This window comes from Garra rufa, chromosome 15 (assembly GCF_049309525.1).
Source record: "Garra rufa chromosome 15, GarRuf1.0, whole genome shotgun sequence".
NCBI classification, from domain to species: Eukaryota; Metazoa; Chordata; class Actinopteri; order Cypriniformes; family Cyprinidae; genus Garra; species Garra rufa.
Window position 1 is genome coordinate 34,232,646 of NC_133375.1, and position 20,055 is coordinate 34,252,700.

Sequence of the window (20,055 nt, forward strand, 5' to 3'; positions counted from 1 at the left end):
TTATAAAAAATTACCCCGTTCAAAAGTTTACATACACTTGATTCTTAATACTGTGTTGTTACCTAAATGACCCACAGCTGTTTTTTGTTTAGTGATAGTTGTTCATGAGTCCCTTGTTTGTCCTGAACAATTAAACTGCCTGCTGTTCTTCAGAAAAATCCTTCATGTCCCACAAGTCTTTGGTTTTTCAGCATTTTTGTGTATTTCAACTCTTTCCAACAATGACTGTATGACTGAGATCTATCTAACTAAGGGACTCATGTGCAACTATTACAGAAGGTTCAAACGCTCACTGATGCTCCAGAAGGAAACACGATGCATTAAGAGCCAGGGGTGTAAACAAAGATGTGTACATTTTTCTGAGTTTGCCTAAATATCATATTTTGTTCATTTAGTACTGCCCTTCAGAAGCTACAGAAGATAAAAATTTGAAGACAAAATAAGTTAAATTTACCCTGACCTTTAAATTCTTAAATTCAAAAAGTTTTGCACTCTTTTTAAGTAACATTGAAGCACAAGATGCTTTTTGGATTATTTTCAAATCAGTCTGGAGAACATAATCATCAGTCCGTGTCGGCTTGAGTGCAGCTGTCATTAAAGCAATAGGGGTGCATACTGAACACAAAAAAAATCAATGTTAAGTTTTTACTCAAGTTGTTATGCTGACAGTATAGCTGAATGTATCATTTTCTATCAAACGTGAAAAAACATTATTTTCTTTAGCAGTCTCAGATGTTTTTGTCAATTGTCAGCTACTCATGCAGGGTCATAGCGCCCTCTTGTGTTAAATTTAGGTTTCAGCATTATGTTGTGAGCTGGTCCCCGAGGTTTAATGGTGTTAATCTGTCTGAAAGTTTAATGATGAACGCCCGTGTCCTCAGGGGACAATCAGCGTCTCTCGTAAACAGTTTGATGAGCATAAAAACCACCCACTGCGGATTCACTCTAGCACTCATCAAAATCATTAAAGACTGTTTACATCATAGATTTATTTTATAAAGACAAGGAGAGATTACTGCCACTGCCGCATGAATTTTAATCTCAGCTCTGAGAATTCATTTTATGGGTTTTAGACGGCATAATTAGTCTGTAGTGTTTGAAGCTACAGAGTGCCAGTCACCTCGCGTCCGTTGCAGAGCAGAAAGACTTTAATTAAACATTAAATATCATGCACTGTTAATCACCTTCTCCTATCTGACCTCCATTAATGGTCACTCCCCACAGGAGAAGAGAATCGCATCTCTGGACGCCGCAAACGCCCGGCTAATGAGCGCTCTGTCTCAGCTGAAGGATCGTTACAGCATGCAAACGAGGAACGGCATCTCTCCCACCAACCCTACCAAGCTGCAGATCACAGAAAACGGTGAATTTCGGAACAGCAGCAACTGCTAGCATGGACACAAGTGCATAACACAGGCCTACAGGCCTAGTGACGGACAAGGGCTATGGGTACCTCTCTTATACTATGGTGGGGTTTAATTTGCTGGGTCGAAAATAACTCTTTGGGAATGAATTGGATAGAGTTGCACAATGTTGATTTTTCACTCGGTATATGGCTAATGTGTCTTTTTGAATCCTTTTAGATTATTAGCCGAGCAAAGATGTCCCATGATGCTTCATTCATAGCCCTTGTCACAAGAGCAACTCGGTCACCGATGTAAGCCGTGACCAGATTCTGTATGATTTGAGCTGTGCATATAGACCTTTTGATTGGATTTAGCATGATAATACTGTAATTATTTGTTGAAACACCATTTTATTGTACATTTCATGTATACATTCTTTTCCTTACCGTTTTTTGTTGCTTGCATCATTTCAGGGCAGCAGTAGCACAAACCACGTCGCATTTTGTTGCATACTTTTTTTGTATGTGCATAACATTTTAGTCTATATAGAGGCGGCGCGCCTCATTATATAGTATGTATATAGTTTTTTTATGGGCTTTTCAGAGAAAAGAGATTTTCTTTTTTTCGTACAGTGTGTATTTCTTGTGCTGAGGTCTGCTGTACTTTATTTAGAAGAAAACGAACAAGAAAATACAGTGTAAGCTCTGATTGTACATTCAGGTGCTGCTTCTAGACAGGGCAAAGACTAAGACACACACGAACCCCTCTGCAAACGCTCGACCCCGTGGATAGAAATCTCCTCATACTGCTTGCTGTTTACGTGGCCAGTATTAGACTATTAGACCGTATCCAACATCGTACAAGCAGTGTGTGTCCCCTACGATGTCTTTCTTCCACTCTATGCACTTTCTATAGCATTAGAATGGACCCTTTAACCAAAACCTGCTTCTGTGGACTTGTTATAAAGGCTATTCAGAGCAGCAAGTACAAAGCATATAGCATTCAGCACTTACTGAGTTGATTGATGTGTGAAGGGTACGTGGCTGGTTTTTTACTTAAAGATTGTGATGTTTCCTGCTCTTCAGATGCGACTCGCATCAAACAAGCTGGAAGTCAGTGCAGCGCAGCAATAGTTGCATCAACCCTGCAGACAGACCCTTTGCTCCGGTATCAGACGAGCCTGTTTTAGCTTCACTGAACTTTATTCAAATCAGGTTTGTGGAGGGGAGTTTGAAGACTGTCAGTGTTTTTTTATGTATAAATATTCACATCAGTTTATTCGGGACAGTATTTTTGGAAAAACTGCAAGGGCAAACCACTTTGTGAATAAGTGTCATATCAAACATCTACATTTTTTCAGTATTCTCTGTTTTCAGTACCTTTTTTTTATTTATCATACAGGCTTGAGAGAAAGTATGCTCTCTGGCTTGGAATTGATTTTTTAATTTATGTTTTAAATTATGTTTAGGTAATTTATTTATTCAACTCTTTTTGTTGTTACAACCCCAAAATTAAGAGTACTTGTTTTTTAAGTTCAGTTTGAATGCTGAGTGTCCAACGTTGTTAAAGTCGGCATGGAACAGAAGTTCAGCTCATCTTTTCTCTAACATGAAAGGAGGTGAAAAGGCTTCTTAAACGAGAAAAAATGTAGGGCAGGATTTGATTTTGCTGTTTGGGAATTGAGTGGAATGTTGGATAGCTGTTTAATCTTATTTGTGACTCTGGACCACTAGACCAGGCATAAGTGTCAAAACATAATCTGAAAGCTGAATAAATAAACTGTAAATAATAAATAAATAAATAAATAAAGGGCAGTATATTTGGTCGAGATACAACTATTTGAAAATCTGGAATCCAAGAGTGCAAAAAAATCAAAACACTGAGAAAATTGCCTTTAAAGTTGTCCAAATTAAGTTTTTAGCAATGCTATTACTAATCAGAAATTACATTATTTTTATATATATTTACGGTAGGAAATGTACAAAATATCTTCACGGAACGTGATTCTTACTTAAAATCCTAATGATTTTTGACATACAGTGTATTTTGGCTATTGCTACAAATATACCCGTGCTACTTAAGACTGATTTTGTGGTCCAGGGTCACATTTGAGAAGGAAAGAGATGTTGTTGCAAGGGGAGAACACGTGAGGAAGCATGGATTTAAGAAAAAAAAAAAAATAATGCATCATTTACAGAATACTCTGCAATATATAAAACATAAGAATTGTCCATTTTGGTTTCATGGTGACTTTACATTTCTTTAAAGTTTCAAAACAGTTTTTAATGTTAAAATCCCACTGGTGTGAGGCAGGGTCAGAAATGAACTTTTCCATTACTGGCAATATTTGCATTTTTAATTTAATTTTTTTACATTTGTGAGGTAATTTTATAATCATCTTATTATAAAAAACAAATGTTGTTTTTAATGTCAAATAGCCTACTTAAATTTACCCAATTACTCTATAAACAATATTTTAAACTGTTGTCAGTAACAGACTGTTTAAAATAGTATCTAAATTATACATATAAAAAACAGGAGCTCACATTGCTGCAATATTGACAAAAATTGTAGATTATTGCTCTTTATATTGTAATAATGATTATTAATGTCGATATAGAAAACAATATAAAACACTTTTGCTTCGTTTTCACATTCTGGCTTCACAGACAAACATGTCAGTCCATGATTTTAGCCAAGTCTAGCACAAGTTAGACAAAAACTCCTTTTTAAAAACTTAAGGTACTAAATTAATCTTTTATTTACATCGTATCTGCACTGTGTTGTTCATGATGAGCGTTTACAGCGCTGACTAATCTAAGCGCCTCTTATTGGCGCGTTTTGGGCACTGATTATTCTAAGTGCCGTTTGTTTGGTTGTAATCTGGTGTAAAGCAATGTAAACTAATCTAAATATTATTCTGCGAAATGACACTTTTCATTCATTTTCATAGTTAATTTCAATCGCGACAGCCGTAATATGGTAATTGGCTTTGTTTTGAATTTATGGGGCATTTTTGTCCCTTTGTTTTGTATTTTTGTTCATTTTGGTGACATTTTTGACACAGCCCCTGATTAATTTCTGACCCTGGTGTGAGGTTAAAGGTGTGACTGTCTGTTTATTCAGTCGGATTTGAGAAACCTGTCTCATAACATTCATTACTTTTGCAGTTGCAGTTAGGCTGGTGATGCAGAAATTACACATTTCACTTCTAAGACTCAAGATGAGGTCCATTGTTCATTGTTAGGCATTTTTTCCATTCAGTACAACAGTAATTGGTAATTTCATGTGTGTGAGCGATAGATTTCTCAGTTCGCAACGGGTTCAGGTTGGTCAAGTGAATGTTGACCAACAGAAAGCTGCTTGGTTTGAAAGGGACTTGTGTGAGTTGTGCTTAAAATATCACTGGACCTGCAAATTTAGTTTTGAATTTTAATGTGACCTTTATCTTTATACTAACCTGTTTAAATACAGATACATTTAAAACATGTCTGGACTTCCTGTAACAAACTTTTGAAGGCAATAGTATGGCACATTAAAACACTTTATTTTTATTTTTTAACTCCCTTAATGCGTTACGTGAAAGTCAAAGGGCTGCTGTTTAGTGTCACTTAAGTTAAAGGAAGACTTTCCAAATTTTCCAGTTTGGCATGATTATATATCAAAAACCATGTATAAAAAAAATCTCAACAGTGTTTTCTGCTTTACATCTTTTGTATGTATGTTCCAGATGTACGCTGACGGTTTTGCCACATGTACATACATGAACAGAAGACATACCGATATATGAGAAGTCATTTGTGTTGAAGAAATTGTTCAGTGCAATTCATGTACAATTGCCTCTAGAGTTATTAAAGTTTTATTTAGCTATTTCAAGGTTCTTACTTTGTTTGTTAGTTTACTGTACAGTCCGAGAAAAATACTGTTGTTGAGAAAAAAAAGATATATTGTTTCACCTGTGTAAAGTTAAGTAAATGCTATGGACAGAATGTATATATCCATGTAGAATGCCATTGTCAAGATGGGTGCACTTCAGTGAGTGCCATTCAAAATAAAAGCAAAATATTTGTCCATCAGTGTCATCCCTAAGGTCTTTCTTTAAAACATCAGCTGTATGTATTGCAAAAAACCTGTTTCATTTTTGATTCATAATTCATATTCATTATTTCTTGACCTCTTCATGTTTGAGACTATAGTGCCATCTAGTGCTCTTCAAGTGGAAGTGCACAGTTTTTGTTAATATTTTAAGACATATACTGTATATTGATTAGATCCAGTTTATTGATCCAGTTTGTAGCATTTATGATGTCGAAGATATGCATTTTCTATCTATCTATCTATCTATCTATCTATCTATCTATCTATCTATCTATCTATCTATCTATCTATCTATCTATCTATCTATCTATCTATCTATCTCATAAGTAAAAGGGACATAAATGGTTAAATATGCAAGCAGGACAAGACCAATCAAAATTCATCATGAAGCGTTCAGGTAAGAAAAAAAAAGACCAATCGAAATGCAGTATGCAAATATTGCGATGGACGGCGCCATTTCCGCCATTTGGCAACATTTTAAATGCTGGCTTGATTAAGGTTATATGAATGTAAGTCAATTGAAGATTTATTATGTTTAAATGGGCATTTCCTTTGAGGATAATGTTTAAAACAACTTAACTAGAGTACACACCTAAGACAGGTAATACATACAGTTTGAATAGAGCGGTTTGGATGCATTAAGAGCATCAATTTCACTTAATGTTTTGTTTACAACAAACTTGTTTGACGCGCTGCTTAGCAAATGTTTTTCACTGATGACACGTGTCACCGCTGATATTTTAGCTGGGAAAATAACAATTTCCACTTTAAAATGAACTAGATATGATTAGTTTTAGTTAATTAGTTTTGTAGGCTCTTTTGTCCCAGCACTCAAGAATTAACCAAGTAAGTTGAGGCCAAAAGTTTACATACACCTTGCAGAATCTGCAAAATGTTAATTCTTTTTCCAAAGTAAGACGAATCATACAAAATGCATGTTGTTGTTTGTTTAGTAATACATAAAAGATGTTTACATAGTCCACAAGAGAAAATAATAGTTGAATTTATGAAAAATGATCCCACTCAATAGTTTACATACACTTGTTTGTCATGAACAGTTGAACTGCCCTGATGTTCTTTAGAAAAATCCTTCAGGTCCCACAAATTCTTTGGTTTTTCAGCATTTTGTCTATTTTAACCCTGTCCAACAATGACTATGATTTTGAGATCCATCTTTTCACACTGAGGACAACCGAGGGACTCATGCAACTTTTACAGAAGGTTCAAAAGCTCACTGATGCTTCAGAAGGAAAAACAATACATCAAGAGCTGGGGGTGTAAACTTTTGAACAGACTAAAGATACAGATGTACATTTTTCTTATTTTACTTAATTTTTTATCATTTAGTACTGCCCTTTTGAAGCCACAGACAATACTTACATGTTTCCCAGAAGACAAAATAAGTTGAATGTACCCTGATCTTTCAATTCGATGCATTAAGAGCCATGGGGTGAAAACCTTTTTAATTTGAAAATCAGGGTAAATTGGACTTTTGTCTTTGAACAGCAGGCAGTTTAACTGTTCAGGACAAACAAGGGATTCATGAACAACTATCACTAAACAAAAAAACAAACAAAAAAAACAGCTCAGGTAACAACACAGTATTAAGAAGCAAGTGTATGTAAACTTTTCAACAGGGTCATTTTTAATATTCTCAACTATTATTTTCTCATGTGAACTGTATGTAAACATCTTTTATGTGAAATATATTATTCAGGTCAGTTCTAAATAAAAAAATAACATGCATTTTGTATGATTAACTTCAAGTAAATTCATTCTTGTGATGCTTTATTTCCAGGCTTGTTGCCTTATACACACTGTAGATTGTATTCAGTATATTGTTAAATTATACGGTAAATTATATGCTTGTGCATTTTTCGTTTGTTGACAATCATGAATTTAGGTTATTTTAGGAGGATTAAAAACAGGTATTGTTTCTAAATACCATTCATTTCTGAATCTGAATTATCATCAAATGTGAATAAAAATGCAAATATGATTTATGGATTACATATTTGCTTTATTTCCAGTGATACAAATGACATTTCAGTTTAAATTAAAATCTAATTACACAGAGTTTTGCCTCGGTTAAACATTTTGGCTGACATCTAAAAACAGTAATGATACAAAATCTCCCCTTTTAAACAATACAGCATTAGATTGTCAGCTTGTGCCAGTGACTGATATGCTCTCTCTCAGTAGTTGTTCCACATATATTAAACATTAAATAATTTCCATAGTAACTATGAATGTTTGACAGTGACATATTGAAGCATTTTGAGGTATTTTCCTTTTCCCCCTCAGTGATCACTGTAAACTCCTCACTAGGATGCAGTAATGGCTTTTAGACTGCTGGTCCTCTTCATGATGTTTGGTACGAACAGCAGTCCGGACGCTCTCTCGATGCTCTCAATGGGAACCAGGAAGCGTTCCAGTGGAATCTTCTCATCGACTGGCATATTGGGCATCACGTAGGACCGCAGCTCCACGTCGCCTCTCGGCTTTTCCAGAATCAGCACTTTAAAGAAATGAGTTGGTACGGCAACGTGGTTCTTTCCCAAAACCTGATACTTCACATACATTTTCCCATCAGGTTCTTGTCTGTAGGTGCATGGAGGGGAAGATTAGGTTAATCAATATCAGTTGATTAAATACTTTGACATATTTTAATATCAGACATGTGGCTAATATGTCAAGGAGTGGCTCTCAAGAGCATATTGAGAGGCTTTTACCGAGGTAAGTAGAGTGGTCCAGAACACACAAAGACATTCTGGTAATTCTTGGTGAGAGAGCGACAATATCTCTCTAAGTTATTCCATGCATTCTGGTTTAGATGAGGATTCTGTGAGGAAAGATAACGGCAATATTACCAGTAATAATTACCCATGCAAACAGAAAAATAACTATCAAGTAAACTCATGTTGAGTGGTTTTATGGATTGTATAAAGTAAAGGTGCTCATAGAAATCTACCCTACTGTTTAGTTCCTACCTACACAAACACCAGGGTTGTGCAAAATTCAGAATTAATGAACTACACCATTTCAGTTACTGAGTACAAATTTGAATACCACAGAATGAATAGGAAATGCCTATTTATTTTTTTATGTATTAAAAATACTTTTATATAAATTCAGTATGTTTATTTATTTATATTAAGCAAATTATTAATAGGCAAAAGGTCAAATTCATTTAACATTCATTTTTTATTTTTAAATATTTTTCCTTATTGATTAGACATACATTTATTAATTAATAATAATAAACTAATTATTAATAAATATAAAAAATATTGAATATTAAAAATAAAATTAAATGTGCTCTAGGTGGTCATTTAAACAGTGATCATTAATATGTATTATAAAATAAATCTTGATTGAAAATTGTATAAATTCATTAATGGTTTAATTATTAATACTAAAATGACTCGTAATAAAAAAAATATATATTTTTGATGAATTTATTTTTTAGATATTTTATTATATTTATTCTAAATTCAGTAAAAAAATATTAATAAATAACATTTTAGTAACTATTAATTCATATTAATAAAATAAAATAAAATATATTTTTTATTTAAAATATTAAATGATCAAAGTTTAAAGTTTTAATAAATACTAAAAAATAATAATAAATACTTTTTGCATTGGTTATCATCTATAATTTATTTTTTGAAATTTAAAATACTTTTTCGTAACTGATTAAACATTTATATAAATTCAGTAAATGTTCAATTATTAATAAATATAGACAAAACAGAGGTTAAATTCATTGTTATAGGTGACTTTTCGTTTATTTTAAGAGATATTTTTCCTTATTAATTAGACATAAATGTATTAATTGAAAATAATAATCTAATTATTATTTATAGGTGGCATTTTAAACAGTAATTATATGTATTATTTATTATACATATATATATATATATGTATGTATGTATGTATTATCCATATATATGAATATAAAAATCTTGACTGAAAATTATTTCATTATAAATTCATTAATGGTTTAATTAGGATTTTTAAGAGCCAATTTAAACATTGATTATTAACAATGTTTTATTATTTATATTATTATAAATTCAGTAAAAGTCAATTCTTTTATTTTATATTCAGTAAATTATTTTATTATTTATAATAATTATAAATTCAGTAAAAGTTTAACTGTTAAAAATGTTTAGTAAAATATTATATTAATAAATAAAATTAATAAAATATTTAAAAATTATCTAAGTTTTTATAAATACTAAAAAGTAACAAGTGAGTAATAATGAATACTATTTAGGTAGCATTTGAAACACTGGTTATTAATATCATGTATTATCTTTTGATACGTTTGAAATACTTTTTTTCTTAATTGATTAGATAGTTTATTAAAGGTTCAATTATTAATACCAAAGAAATCACTGATAAGTAAATATTTACAAATGAGTTATATATATATATATATATATATATATATATATATACACACACACACACATATACACTACCGTCCAAAAGTTTGGGGTCAGTAAGACTTGTAATAGTCTTTAAAGAAGTCTCTTATGCTCATCAAGGCTGCATTTATTTGATTAAAAATACAGGACAAAACAGTAATATTGCAAAATGTTATTACAATATAAAATAGTGTTTTTTTATTTTAACATACTTTAAAAAAATAATTTATTCCTGTGATGAAAAGCTGATTTTTTATCAGCTGTTACTCCAGTCTTAAGTGTCACATGATCCTTCAGAAATCATTCTAATATGCTGATTTATTATTAGAATGATCAATGTTGTGCTGCCAAATATTTTTTGGAACCTGTTATTTTTTTTATTTATTTTTTCAGGATTCTTTCATGAATAACAAGTTTAAAAAGTACAGTGTTTATTCAAAATATATATTTTTTATAACAATGTAAATTATTTATTATTAACTTTTAATAAACTTTTAATTATTAAATTACATCCTTGGTGAATAAAAGTAGTAATTTCTTAAAAAAAAAGAAAAAAAAAAGAAAGAAACAATAAAAATGTACTGACCCCAAACGTTTGAACTGTAGTGTATATAATATAAATTAACTGATTATTAATACCTAAGGATATATTTAGATTTTAATTGTACTTACGTAACTGCTGTTTGCAGTAAGATTTCCATGAAGTGTGAGGAGCTCACCTGTGGTGACACATTGCTGAGGTAAAAGGTGTCATCCATGGCTTTTTGACTCCATTTGTGATTGGCTGCTGCGGCGAGGTGACCCCTGTCAAACCCGCTGCCCTTGTAATCCGCATTGCTCGATCTGTGGTAAACATGAACCGAGTCGTCCTCTTTAAACTCGCAGAACTTTCTGTCCGAAGTCCCGGTTACCGTCTCGGCGTTGAGCTGCTCTATAACCCAGGCTGCGGTCCTGTTTCTGGGGTCGTAAGAAGTCACGTACGACTCTCTGCTCTTGATATTGGACAGGGAAGGGAAGCCGTACTTCATCGCAGCTGTGGATCTGTTTACAGCGACCTGTCCCGGCTGGTACGGGGTAATCTCTGACGCTGCGTCGACGCTCGGGATCGGGATGACCGGTATGCGGTCCAGCAGTCCACCGCTGTGACTCGTATCCCGGCTTTTGTTAAGGCGATCGCCGGCTGCTGTCAAGGTGGCACCGATGCCTATGCCAGCTGTCACGGACAGCCCGGATAAAACCCACCGCGAGCACAAAACACGATGCATCATACACGCTTAATAAATACGGTTAATTAATTTACCTGAGTAAAGTGCTGTTACTTTGCCCTCCGTATTTACATAACCCATGTGGGTCAGTTCCACCGGCTAAACAAGCGCATAAGACATTTAGTCGCAAGTTTATGACGTCACGTCTTTCCTTAAAAAGGCAGAACAGTTTCAGAATTAAAGTTACAGGGTCATTTTAATCCTATTATGCAGTATATTTCATGTCGCAAACGCTTCTTAACTTGGAGAATATTTAGTTTACTTATGAGTTATTTTTATATCACAATTAAAGGAACACTCTACTTTTTTTTTGGAAATAGGCTCATTCTCCAACTCCCCCCGAGATAATAAGTTGAGTTTTACCGTTTTCAAATCCATTCAGCCGTTCTCCTGTTCTGGCGATATCACTTTTAGCATAGCTTAGCATAGATCATTGAATCCTATTAGACCAATAGCATCGCGTTCAAAAATAACCAACAAGTTTCGATATTTGTCCTATTTAAAACTTGACTCTTCTGTAGTTATATCGTGTGCTAATACGGTGGAAAATGTAAAGCTGCGATTTTCTAGGCCGGTAAGATTAAGAACTTCACTTCCTGTGATCAAAGCTACATTGTCAGCATCATTACTCCAGTCTTCAGTGTCACATGATCCTTCAGAAATTATTCTAATACACTGATTTGCTGTTATTTACTGTCAATTTTTATTATTGGTATCAACATGATTAATAGAAAGACCCAAAGATCAGAATTTATCTGAAATAAAAGCTTTTATAACATTATGCACTATACCATTCAAAAGCTAAGAGTCAGTATAATTTTTATTTATTTTTGATAATGAAATTATATACTTTTATTTAACAAGGATGCTTTAAATTGATCAAAAGTGATGATACAGACATTTTGTGTTACAATTTTTTTTTATATAAATGATGTTCTTCTAAACTTTCTATTCATCAAAGAAAGCAGTTTTCAACATAGTAATAATAAATGTTTTTTAGCAGCAAATCAGCATATTGATTTCTGAAGGATCGTGACTGTAGTAATGTTGCTAAAAATTCACCTTTGAAATCACAGGAATAAATTACATTTTAAAATATATTCAAATAGAAAACAGTTATTTCAAATAGTAAAACATATTTCAAAATTCTACTGTTTTGCTGTACTTTGGATCATTTAATGCAGGCTTGGTGGACAGAAAAGATTTTGAAAAACATAAAAAATCTACCGTTCAAAAACTTTTGACTGGTAGTGTACTTAATCTTAAGTAAGAATGGTAGACCACAATTTAAATAAAGCACAGCTGCTTTTAAATTCATGTATGAGTTGTTACTTCCCATAAAAAAAAATGCTATTTATGTGTTTTAATTCTGGGTTTTAAGTGGTAATCAATCCCTTTAATTAACAAAAGCTAGCTCTTATGACATTATTGTATGAACACAACAGCTCAAAAATTGGTAAGTATTAGGAATAGATTTGATTAATTTTGTGATGTTTTTAATATTATTACTTTAAAACATTTCATGCTGATTGATAATAATCTAGAAATATCAGAACTACAAATTATGCTTTAAAATGTTGCAACATTAACTTCAAATCAACAACTACATGTAGGCAGTTTTATTTTTTTATTTTTATCATCTCACTATTTTCTGATCAGAGCATATTTGTGACCCTGGACCACAAAACCAGTCATAAGGGTCAATTGAAATTTATACATTGTCTGAATAAATAAGCTTAACTTTGATGTATGGTTTGTTAGAATAGGACCATATGTGATCGAGATACAACTATTTAAAAAATCTGAAACCTGAGGGTGCAAAAAATCGAAATATTGAGAAAATCACCTTTAAAGTTGTCCAAAAAATTCTTAGCAATGCATATTACTAATCAATAATTAAGTTTTAATATATTTACATTAGTAAATTTACAAAATATCTTAATGGAACATGATCTTTACTTAATATCCTAATGATTTTTGGCATAAATATAAAAAATCGATCATTTTAACCAATACAATGTATTGTTGGCTATTGCTACAAACATACCCGTGCTACTTACGACTGGTTTTGTGGTCCAGGGTCACATTTCTGAAAGTCTGCTATAGCCTACAGTATAAAAATGCTTTCATAAATGGCAAAGTTATGAGTTTAAATAGTATTGTATAACATAAATGAGCCCACTACATGTGCAATACCCCCAACTGTATTTTCCAGTTCTAATGACATAATGCTGTATGTTATATAGCATGCAATCTATTTCTGTGAGTAGTTTGTATTTACCTCATGCTTGGATAGAGCCTTATTTATTTGTTTCCAGAAAGCAAAAGTCTCCACCTGGCATAAGCTCTGCTGACTCAAGATGTGTGTTATTAAGGGTTTATTTATTTATTTCAGTGCAGGTGGTTAGAGCAGTGCAAACGGCTCAGCACATTTGATTCTGGGTATATATATATATATATATATAATAGAATATACGGCTGATTCACCTTGTGAGATTTTCTAAGCAATAAAAATGGCCTGATATTAATTACCCTTATTAGCTGCTGTGAATGTTATGTCGGTGTAATGCTGGTAAAACTTTGATTTGCATATAAGGAGGACAGAGTCTAAAGAAAGACAATTCACTCACGTCTCTTTGTGCTTTCTGATTGTCAGGTTTTATTCATTTATAATGTTTATTCATAGTATTTTATTTACCCTGGCTCATCATGAATGTAAAGCATTTGTAAATATGAAATACATCAAAAAGCCCATGAGCCGCTAAAGATTTTGGCATTTCTTTGAGACTTGCGCAAGGAAAATAAAATCATTTGAAAAATAACCTGATTGCGTGATATACAATGTGCTGACTTTAATTGTTTATCTGAATGGCCGTTCTAATTGCATTTTTTTTTTCTGTGCTTCATAATTATTTAGTGTTTATTAGGGGTTTGTGGGACTTTGTGCTTTAGGAATGTACTTATATCACTGGTATCATCACAGAAGTGTGTTAATAAGCAGTCTTGAATGGTCATATCTGCACTGATGAATACATGCCAGTAACAAGATGATGATGTGCAGGTTACATTGAGCTAAAGCTGTGCACGTAATGAACCGTTTATGCTTTATTTGAATGATATGAATGAAGAAATATTCCAAATATATTAGAGATGCACTCTGCTGTATCATCAAATATAGTTTTACCATGGTGTGAATACCATATGCACTGCAATAAAGGCTGCAATGTCTTTACAATGGTAACATTTACTCAACAAAAATAACAATTTCTACAAAAAATATTGAAATGATAATCATAATTTACAATACTTCATATTTCCTTTCCATATATGTATATTTGTTCAGTGTGACCATTTAAAACCTCTTTCTACATTCCATAAACGTAATCTCAAACACAAGCTATAGAGACATTCGTTCCTCATACTAGCAGGGACGGCGATTAAACATCTTTTCCATCATTTCATCTACTTGTTACGACCTCGGTGGCAATAAAATGCAAGAAAAATGCAGCAATGAAAGGAAATGTAAAAACAAGTCTTCAAGAGAAGAAGAATAACTTGGCATAAGTAGGCTTCCGTGATATCGACCGTTTGTTGTTGGTTAAAACAAGCTGGCTAAGTGCGGTGCTTGTACCTCAGTGAGCATCGAAACTACAGAGAAAGTAGAAATGCAAAGGAAATGAAACCGCATCTATATATTTCTCCACGTTCTTTAGAGTTCTGTGAGCTGAAACTGAACTGAAGTTCTTTTTATTCTGTTTTTGGTATAAAGTTCAGGCGATCAGTGATGCTAGGAGACGAGCGACAAACTGCTCGTCTCGTGAAGGCGTTTTGACCTCAGCGCAGCCGCCGCCATTTCCAAAAAAGATTTCAGCACCGTGAGGCTGGGTCCGTACGGGTTCAGGCCACTCTCTCTCTCCGTCCGCAGGGTTCAGCCCTTCGGCCTGCGTAGACTAGGATCGATATCAGGACTAAGATGGGTTTCTAGGCGCTGGCTTTAAGCAGGCTGTTGGCTAGAAGGCAGAGCAGCAGCGTCAGAGTGCTGAGGTAGCAGGCCGATGCGCCGTCGCACCCTTTCTCGCCCTGGCAGCGTGGCTGCTCGCACAAAACACCCCTGAAGTTGGGTGGACACACGCACTTCTGGTTCTGGATGCAGGAGCCGCCGTTCTGGCACAGGAGGAGCTCGTCGTCGCACACGTTTGCTGGGAGGGGAAGAAGGACCGAGGGGAGATTCACAATCATGATGTTACATACAGTATATACAAGACCGCATATGATATAAATAATCATTTGTCAGGTGACAAATTCACAGATTTGTAGATGGATCAGGTTTTAGGGATTGTTCTATTGTCTTAATGTAAATGTAGGTAGTCATTTAGCAGACATTTAGAGTGACCTTAAAGGGATGGTTCACCCAAAAATAAAAATTCTGTCAGTAATTACTCACCCTCACGTCGTTCCAAACCCGTAAAACCGTCATTCATCTTCAGAGCACAAATTAAGTTATTTTTGATGAAATCTAAGAGCTTTTTGACCCTGCATACACAGCAATGCAACTGACACGTTCAAGGCCCAGAAGATAGTAAGGACATTGTTAAAATAGTCCATGTGGCATCAGTGGTTCAATTTTATGCTATAAGAATACTTTTTGTGCACGAAGAAAACATAAATAATGCCTTTATTCAACATTTTCTTCTCTTACGTGTCAGTCTTCACGGCGCATTCACAAAATTGTTGAATAAAGTCATTTTTGTTATCTTTCTGCACAAAAAGTATTTTGGTAGCTTCATAAAATTATAGTTGAACCACATGATGTCACATGAATTAATTACTACATTTCTGGTCCTTCAACATTTCAGTTGAGTTGCTGTCTATTCAGGGTCAGAAAGTCTTACGTGTTTGGGACGACATGAGGGTGAGTAATTAATGACAGAATTTTCATTTATGGGTGAACTATCCATTTAAGATGTTCACATTGATAATAACTGGAGGGGATTTATTTTCCATAAGAGTGACCACGAAGCTTTCTTTTTTTTTTTTTTATCAAACTAATTTATATGGAAACCCGTTTCCGCCACTGAATAAAAAATGGTTATTGCAACTTTTTATTTGACAATCTGACTTTTTACTTAGAATTGTGAAATATAAACTTGCAATTCTGAAAAATAAAGTCGCAATTGCCCGATATAAACTCGTAATTGCGAGTTATTTAGAATTGTGAGATATAAACATGCAATTCTGTGAATATATCAGTCTGTTTTTCTTCTCAGAACTGGACTGAACCAGAATTGTGAGATACAAACTCGCAATTGCAAGAAAAAAAGACAGAATTGCGAGATTGTAAGTCAAATTACCTTTTTTATTTAGTGGCAGAAACGGGCCTCCATAAATGTATGTACAATGCCGTTTAATAGTTTGAGATTATTTTTTTTTAAAAAGACGTCTTTTATGCTCACTAAGCATTTTTTTTTATTAGCATTTTCAGCATCATTATTTCAGCCTTTAGTGTCACATGATCCTTCAGAAATCATTCTAGTATGCTGATTTGCTGATTAATTTTTTTTTTATTATCAGTGTGAGTTTATATATCACAATTCTGAGCCAGAATTGTGAGTCACCTTTTTTTTTTTTCTCAGTGGCGGAAACGGGCTTCCATAAATGTACACTGCCATTCAATAGTTTGAGGTTGGTAAGATTTTTTTAAAAGACGTCTTTTACGCTCACTAAGCATTTATTTTCTCACAAATAAAGTAAAGAAAATCATTCAATCATTTTCAACTTTTTAGAATAACTTAAAAAAATGCCAAAGTTGAATTTCAGTATCATTACTTCAGTCTTCAGTGTCACATGATACTTCTTCTGTTGAAAACAGTTGTGCTGCTTAATATTTTTGTTGAAACTGTGATACATTTCATTTCCAGGCTCCTTAGATGTATAGAAATCTAAAAAGAACTGCATTTATTTGAAATTTAAATTTTTTTGTAGCAATGTTAAAATCTTTTACATCAATTTAATGCATCCTTGCTGAGTATTAATTTCTTAACAAAAAAAAAAACATAAAATCTAAATTATAAATCAGAAAATAAATAATAGATGTAAGTGTTATAATCAGTGTTTAAAATTCCATTAAATATTTAATAACATTTTGTTTAGTAATAGAAATTAATGAATGTAACCACACCTCACAGTTTAATTAAAATTAAAAAAAACAGTTAAAACTGAAAATTTGTCATTTATGCAATGCCTGCATGAAAACATGGTCTAATTAAGGCGAGATGATAATGATGACCCCGGATCTGTGAATAATCATAATTTGTGTCAAATCCAGCAATAATAATAGAAATCTACAGACTTTCTCTTTTGGAGACTGGGTGTTTTTTTATTTATTTATTTATTTTTTATTTTTTATCCCATATATGTGACCCTGGACCACAAAACCAGTCATAAGGTTAAATTTTACAAAACTGAGATGTATACATCATATGAAAGCTCAATAAATAAGCTTTCTATTGATGTATGGTTTGTTATGATAGGACGATATTTGGCCGAGATACAACTATTTGAAAATCTGGAATCTGAGGGTGCAAAAAAAATCAAAATACTGAGAAAATCACCTTTAAAGTTGTCCAAATTGAGCTCTTAACAATGCATATTACTAATCAAAAATTACATTTTGATATGTTTGCATATCAATTTTACAAAAAATCTTCATGGAACATGATCTTTACTTAATTTCCTAATGATTTTTGGCATAAAAGAAAAATCAATAATTTTGACCCATACAATGTATTTTTGGCTATTGCTACAAATATACCCCAGCGACTTAAGACTGGTTTTGTGGTCCAGGGTCACATATATACATTCAGGTAATTTTGTATAAAGCGTTAATCTAAAAAACTGTGAAAAACTAAGAGCTGTATCCATCTTATTCTTCAAAGCGGAAGTAAGCCTATGGGCGAGACTTCTGGTTCATTAGCTGCCATAGGGAAAAAATGAGAAAAACAGTAACATGCAGTAAACGGTAAACGTGTTTGCAGTGTGTTTATAATTAAGACAATACATTAAAATAATATGGTAGGGCACACCAATTTGCAATATCAAGCAGCAAAACAAGCTAAACAGCTAAAAAATGTTGGATGCAGATGAGACCGGAAGCCTGACCCATAAAATATACAAAATATACACGCTCTTACGGAAAAAAATAAGGTGAATATTTATAAACCGTAATTTCATCGTTAGTGGTGGGTTGTGATACACTGGTGTAAATGTTCTATTTTCTAGTCCTTTGCTGACAGTGTTTCATTATACAGCCAATTCTTTGCAAGGTTTGAACCAGCAACCTTTTTCTTCCCCTCACTGCTTTAGCCACTGTATCACCCCACCCACAAGTGTCTATAATGCACAACTGCTGTGACCAACAGGCTGTTGTTGCTAGTACAACAGCAAAGACCCCTGTGAGTAACAACAATGTTGCTCATATGTTGGAGTGAAATGACACCCATATGTTGTTCGTTCACAACACTTTATTTGTTGTACGAGTGGTATCATCCATCACAGAATGTGTCTTTAATGACTAAGCCTGTGTTTAGTGCCTTTGTGAAGGAAGTGTGACTTACGCACGCAGCCTTGCTTCCAGGTATATCCAGGCATGCAGTCCTCACACTTCTGGCCCGTGGTGCCCTCTCGACACTGGCAGAAACCTGTGTCATTGCACCGGGCGTGTAAGGAGCCCAGCTGATTACAGTTACACTCTGTGTATAGGAAAAATATACATTATTCACCAATTTGTACATTATCTGTGCCTAAACCTTGGAAATAAGGCTGTGCTCTCTTTCTTTTGTGAGAGATTTCATTTCACTATGAAAACACTGAAACTTTTAGAACTTGAAACTCAAAAATAGCTTGTTTCATGCTTACCAATATTCCTGCTCTGCATATTTATTAGAAGGATAGTTAGAAACTATTTTTAACTATGTTCCTGATGGGGCAGTAAAACTGTATTGGACTCAGCAAACCTGCAGTTCTTAAAGAAAGAGTTCACCCCAAAATAAAAATGAACTTAAAATGTGCTCACCCTCAGGCTATCTAAGATATAGATGAGTTTGTTTCACATTAACATCCACAAACATATTTGTTTAGAACTGTTTTGTACTGTTTTCTCTTGTGAACTATAGTTGATCTGTGCATATTTCTCTCCTGATGAATTTTTTAACAGGAAGTGACATTTTAAAGTTAAAATACCTTAATGATTGATGAACTGATCTTGTGTTATTTAATTGTGGATTATTGTGATGTTTTCATCAGCTGTTTGGACTCTCATTCTGATGGCACCCATTCATGCACCCATCTTTTTTTTTTCTAAGAATTGTGTAATAATTGTGTAATACAAACTTGCAATTCTGACTGTTTTTTTCTCAGAACTGTGAGACATAAACTCGCAATAGCAAGTTACATAGTCAGAACTGTGAGATGTACACTCGCAAATCTGCCTTTTTTTCCTCAGAATTGCGTAATATAAACTCACAATTGCGAGTTATAAAGTGAGAATAGCAGGATATAAACTCACTATTGTGTAAATTAAAGTTAGAATTGCAAGATGATAAAAACACAATACAGACTTTTTTCTTGCAATTCCAAAATTATATTTCGCAATTCTGACTTTTTATCTCAGAATTGCATAATACAAACTTGCAATTCTGACTTTTTTCTCACAATTGCATAATATAGACTCACAATTGCAAGCTATAAAGTCAGAAAATTCACCTGTATTATTTCTGAAGGACACATAAATAACTAAATGATAACGTTATTAGTGGACCTCCAGGAAAATGAATATATTACATATATATATATATAATGTTACAAAATTATGTACAGTTTCAACATTTTGCCTAAGGGAAGTATAGCATAGCC

The 20,055-nt window shown here is 33.3% G+C and overlaps 3 protein-coding genes across 5 annotated transcripts in view; 1 reads left to right on the forward strand and 2 right to left on the reverse strand.

The window, feature by feature from the left end:
- Nucleotides 1-5,417, forward strand: part of dab2ipa (DAB2 interacting protein a) — a 64,215-nt gene extending 58,798 nt beyond the window's left edge. Inside the window, 1 exon segment of the mRNA XM_073818616.1 lies at nt 1,225-5,417. Within this exon segment, the coding sequence (XP_073674717.1) occupies nt 1,225-1,392 (168 nt within the window). The 3' untranslated portion in view covers nt 1,393-5,417.
- Nucleotides 5,418-7,424: 2,007 nt separating this feature from the next.
- Nucleotides 7,425-11,384, reverse strand: endog (endonuclease G). Its single transcript, XM_073819599.1, has 3 exons — nt 10,600-11,384; nt 8,177-8,286; nt 7,425-8,045 (listed from the first exon to the last, which is right to left on the reverse strand). Exons 1-3 carry the CDS (start codon nt 11,146-11,148, stop codon nt 7,769-7,771), a joined length of 936 nt encoding a protein of 311 aa, XP_073675700.1. The 5' UTR covers nt 11,149-11,384; the 3' UTR covers nt 7,425-7,768.
- Nucleotides 11,385-13,818: 2,434 nt separating this feature from the next.
- ntng2a (netrin g2a) overlaps nt 13,819-20,055 on the reverse strand; it is a 96,811-nt gene continuing 90,574 nt past the window's right edge. For all 3 annotated transcript variants that reach the window (XM_073819238.1, XM_073819237.1, XM_073819236.1), the window contains 2 exons: nt 18,759-18,893; nt 13,819-15,344 (listed from right to left, as the gene is read on the reverse strand). In XM_073819238.1, the coding sequence (XP_073675339.1) occupies nt 15,127-15,344; nt 18,759-18,893 (353 nt within the window). In that variant the 3' untranslated portion in view covers nt 13,819-15,126. The remainder of the gene's footprint in view (nt 15,345-18,758; nt 18,894-20,055) is intronic.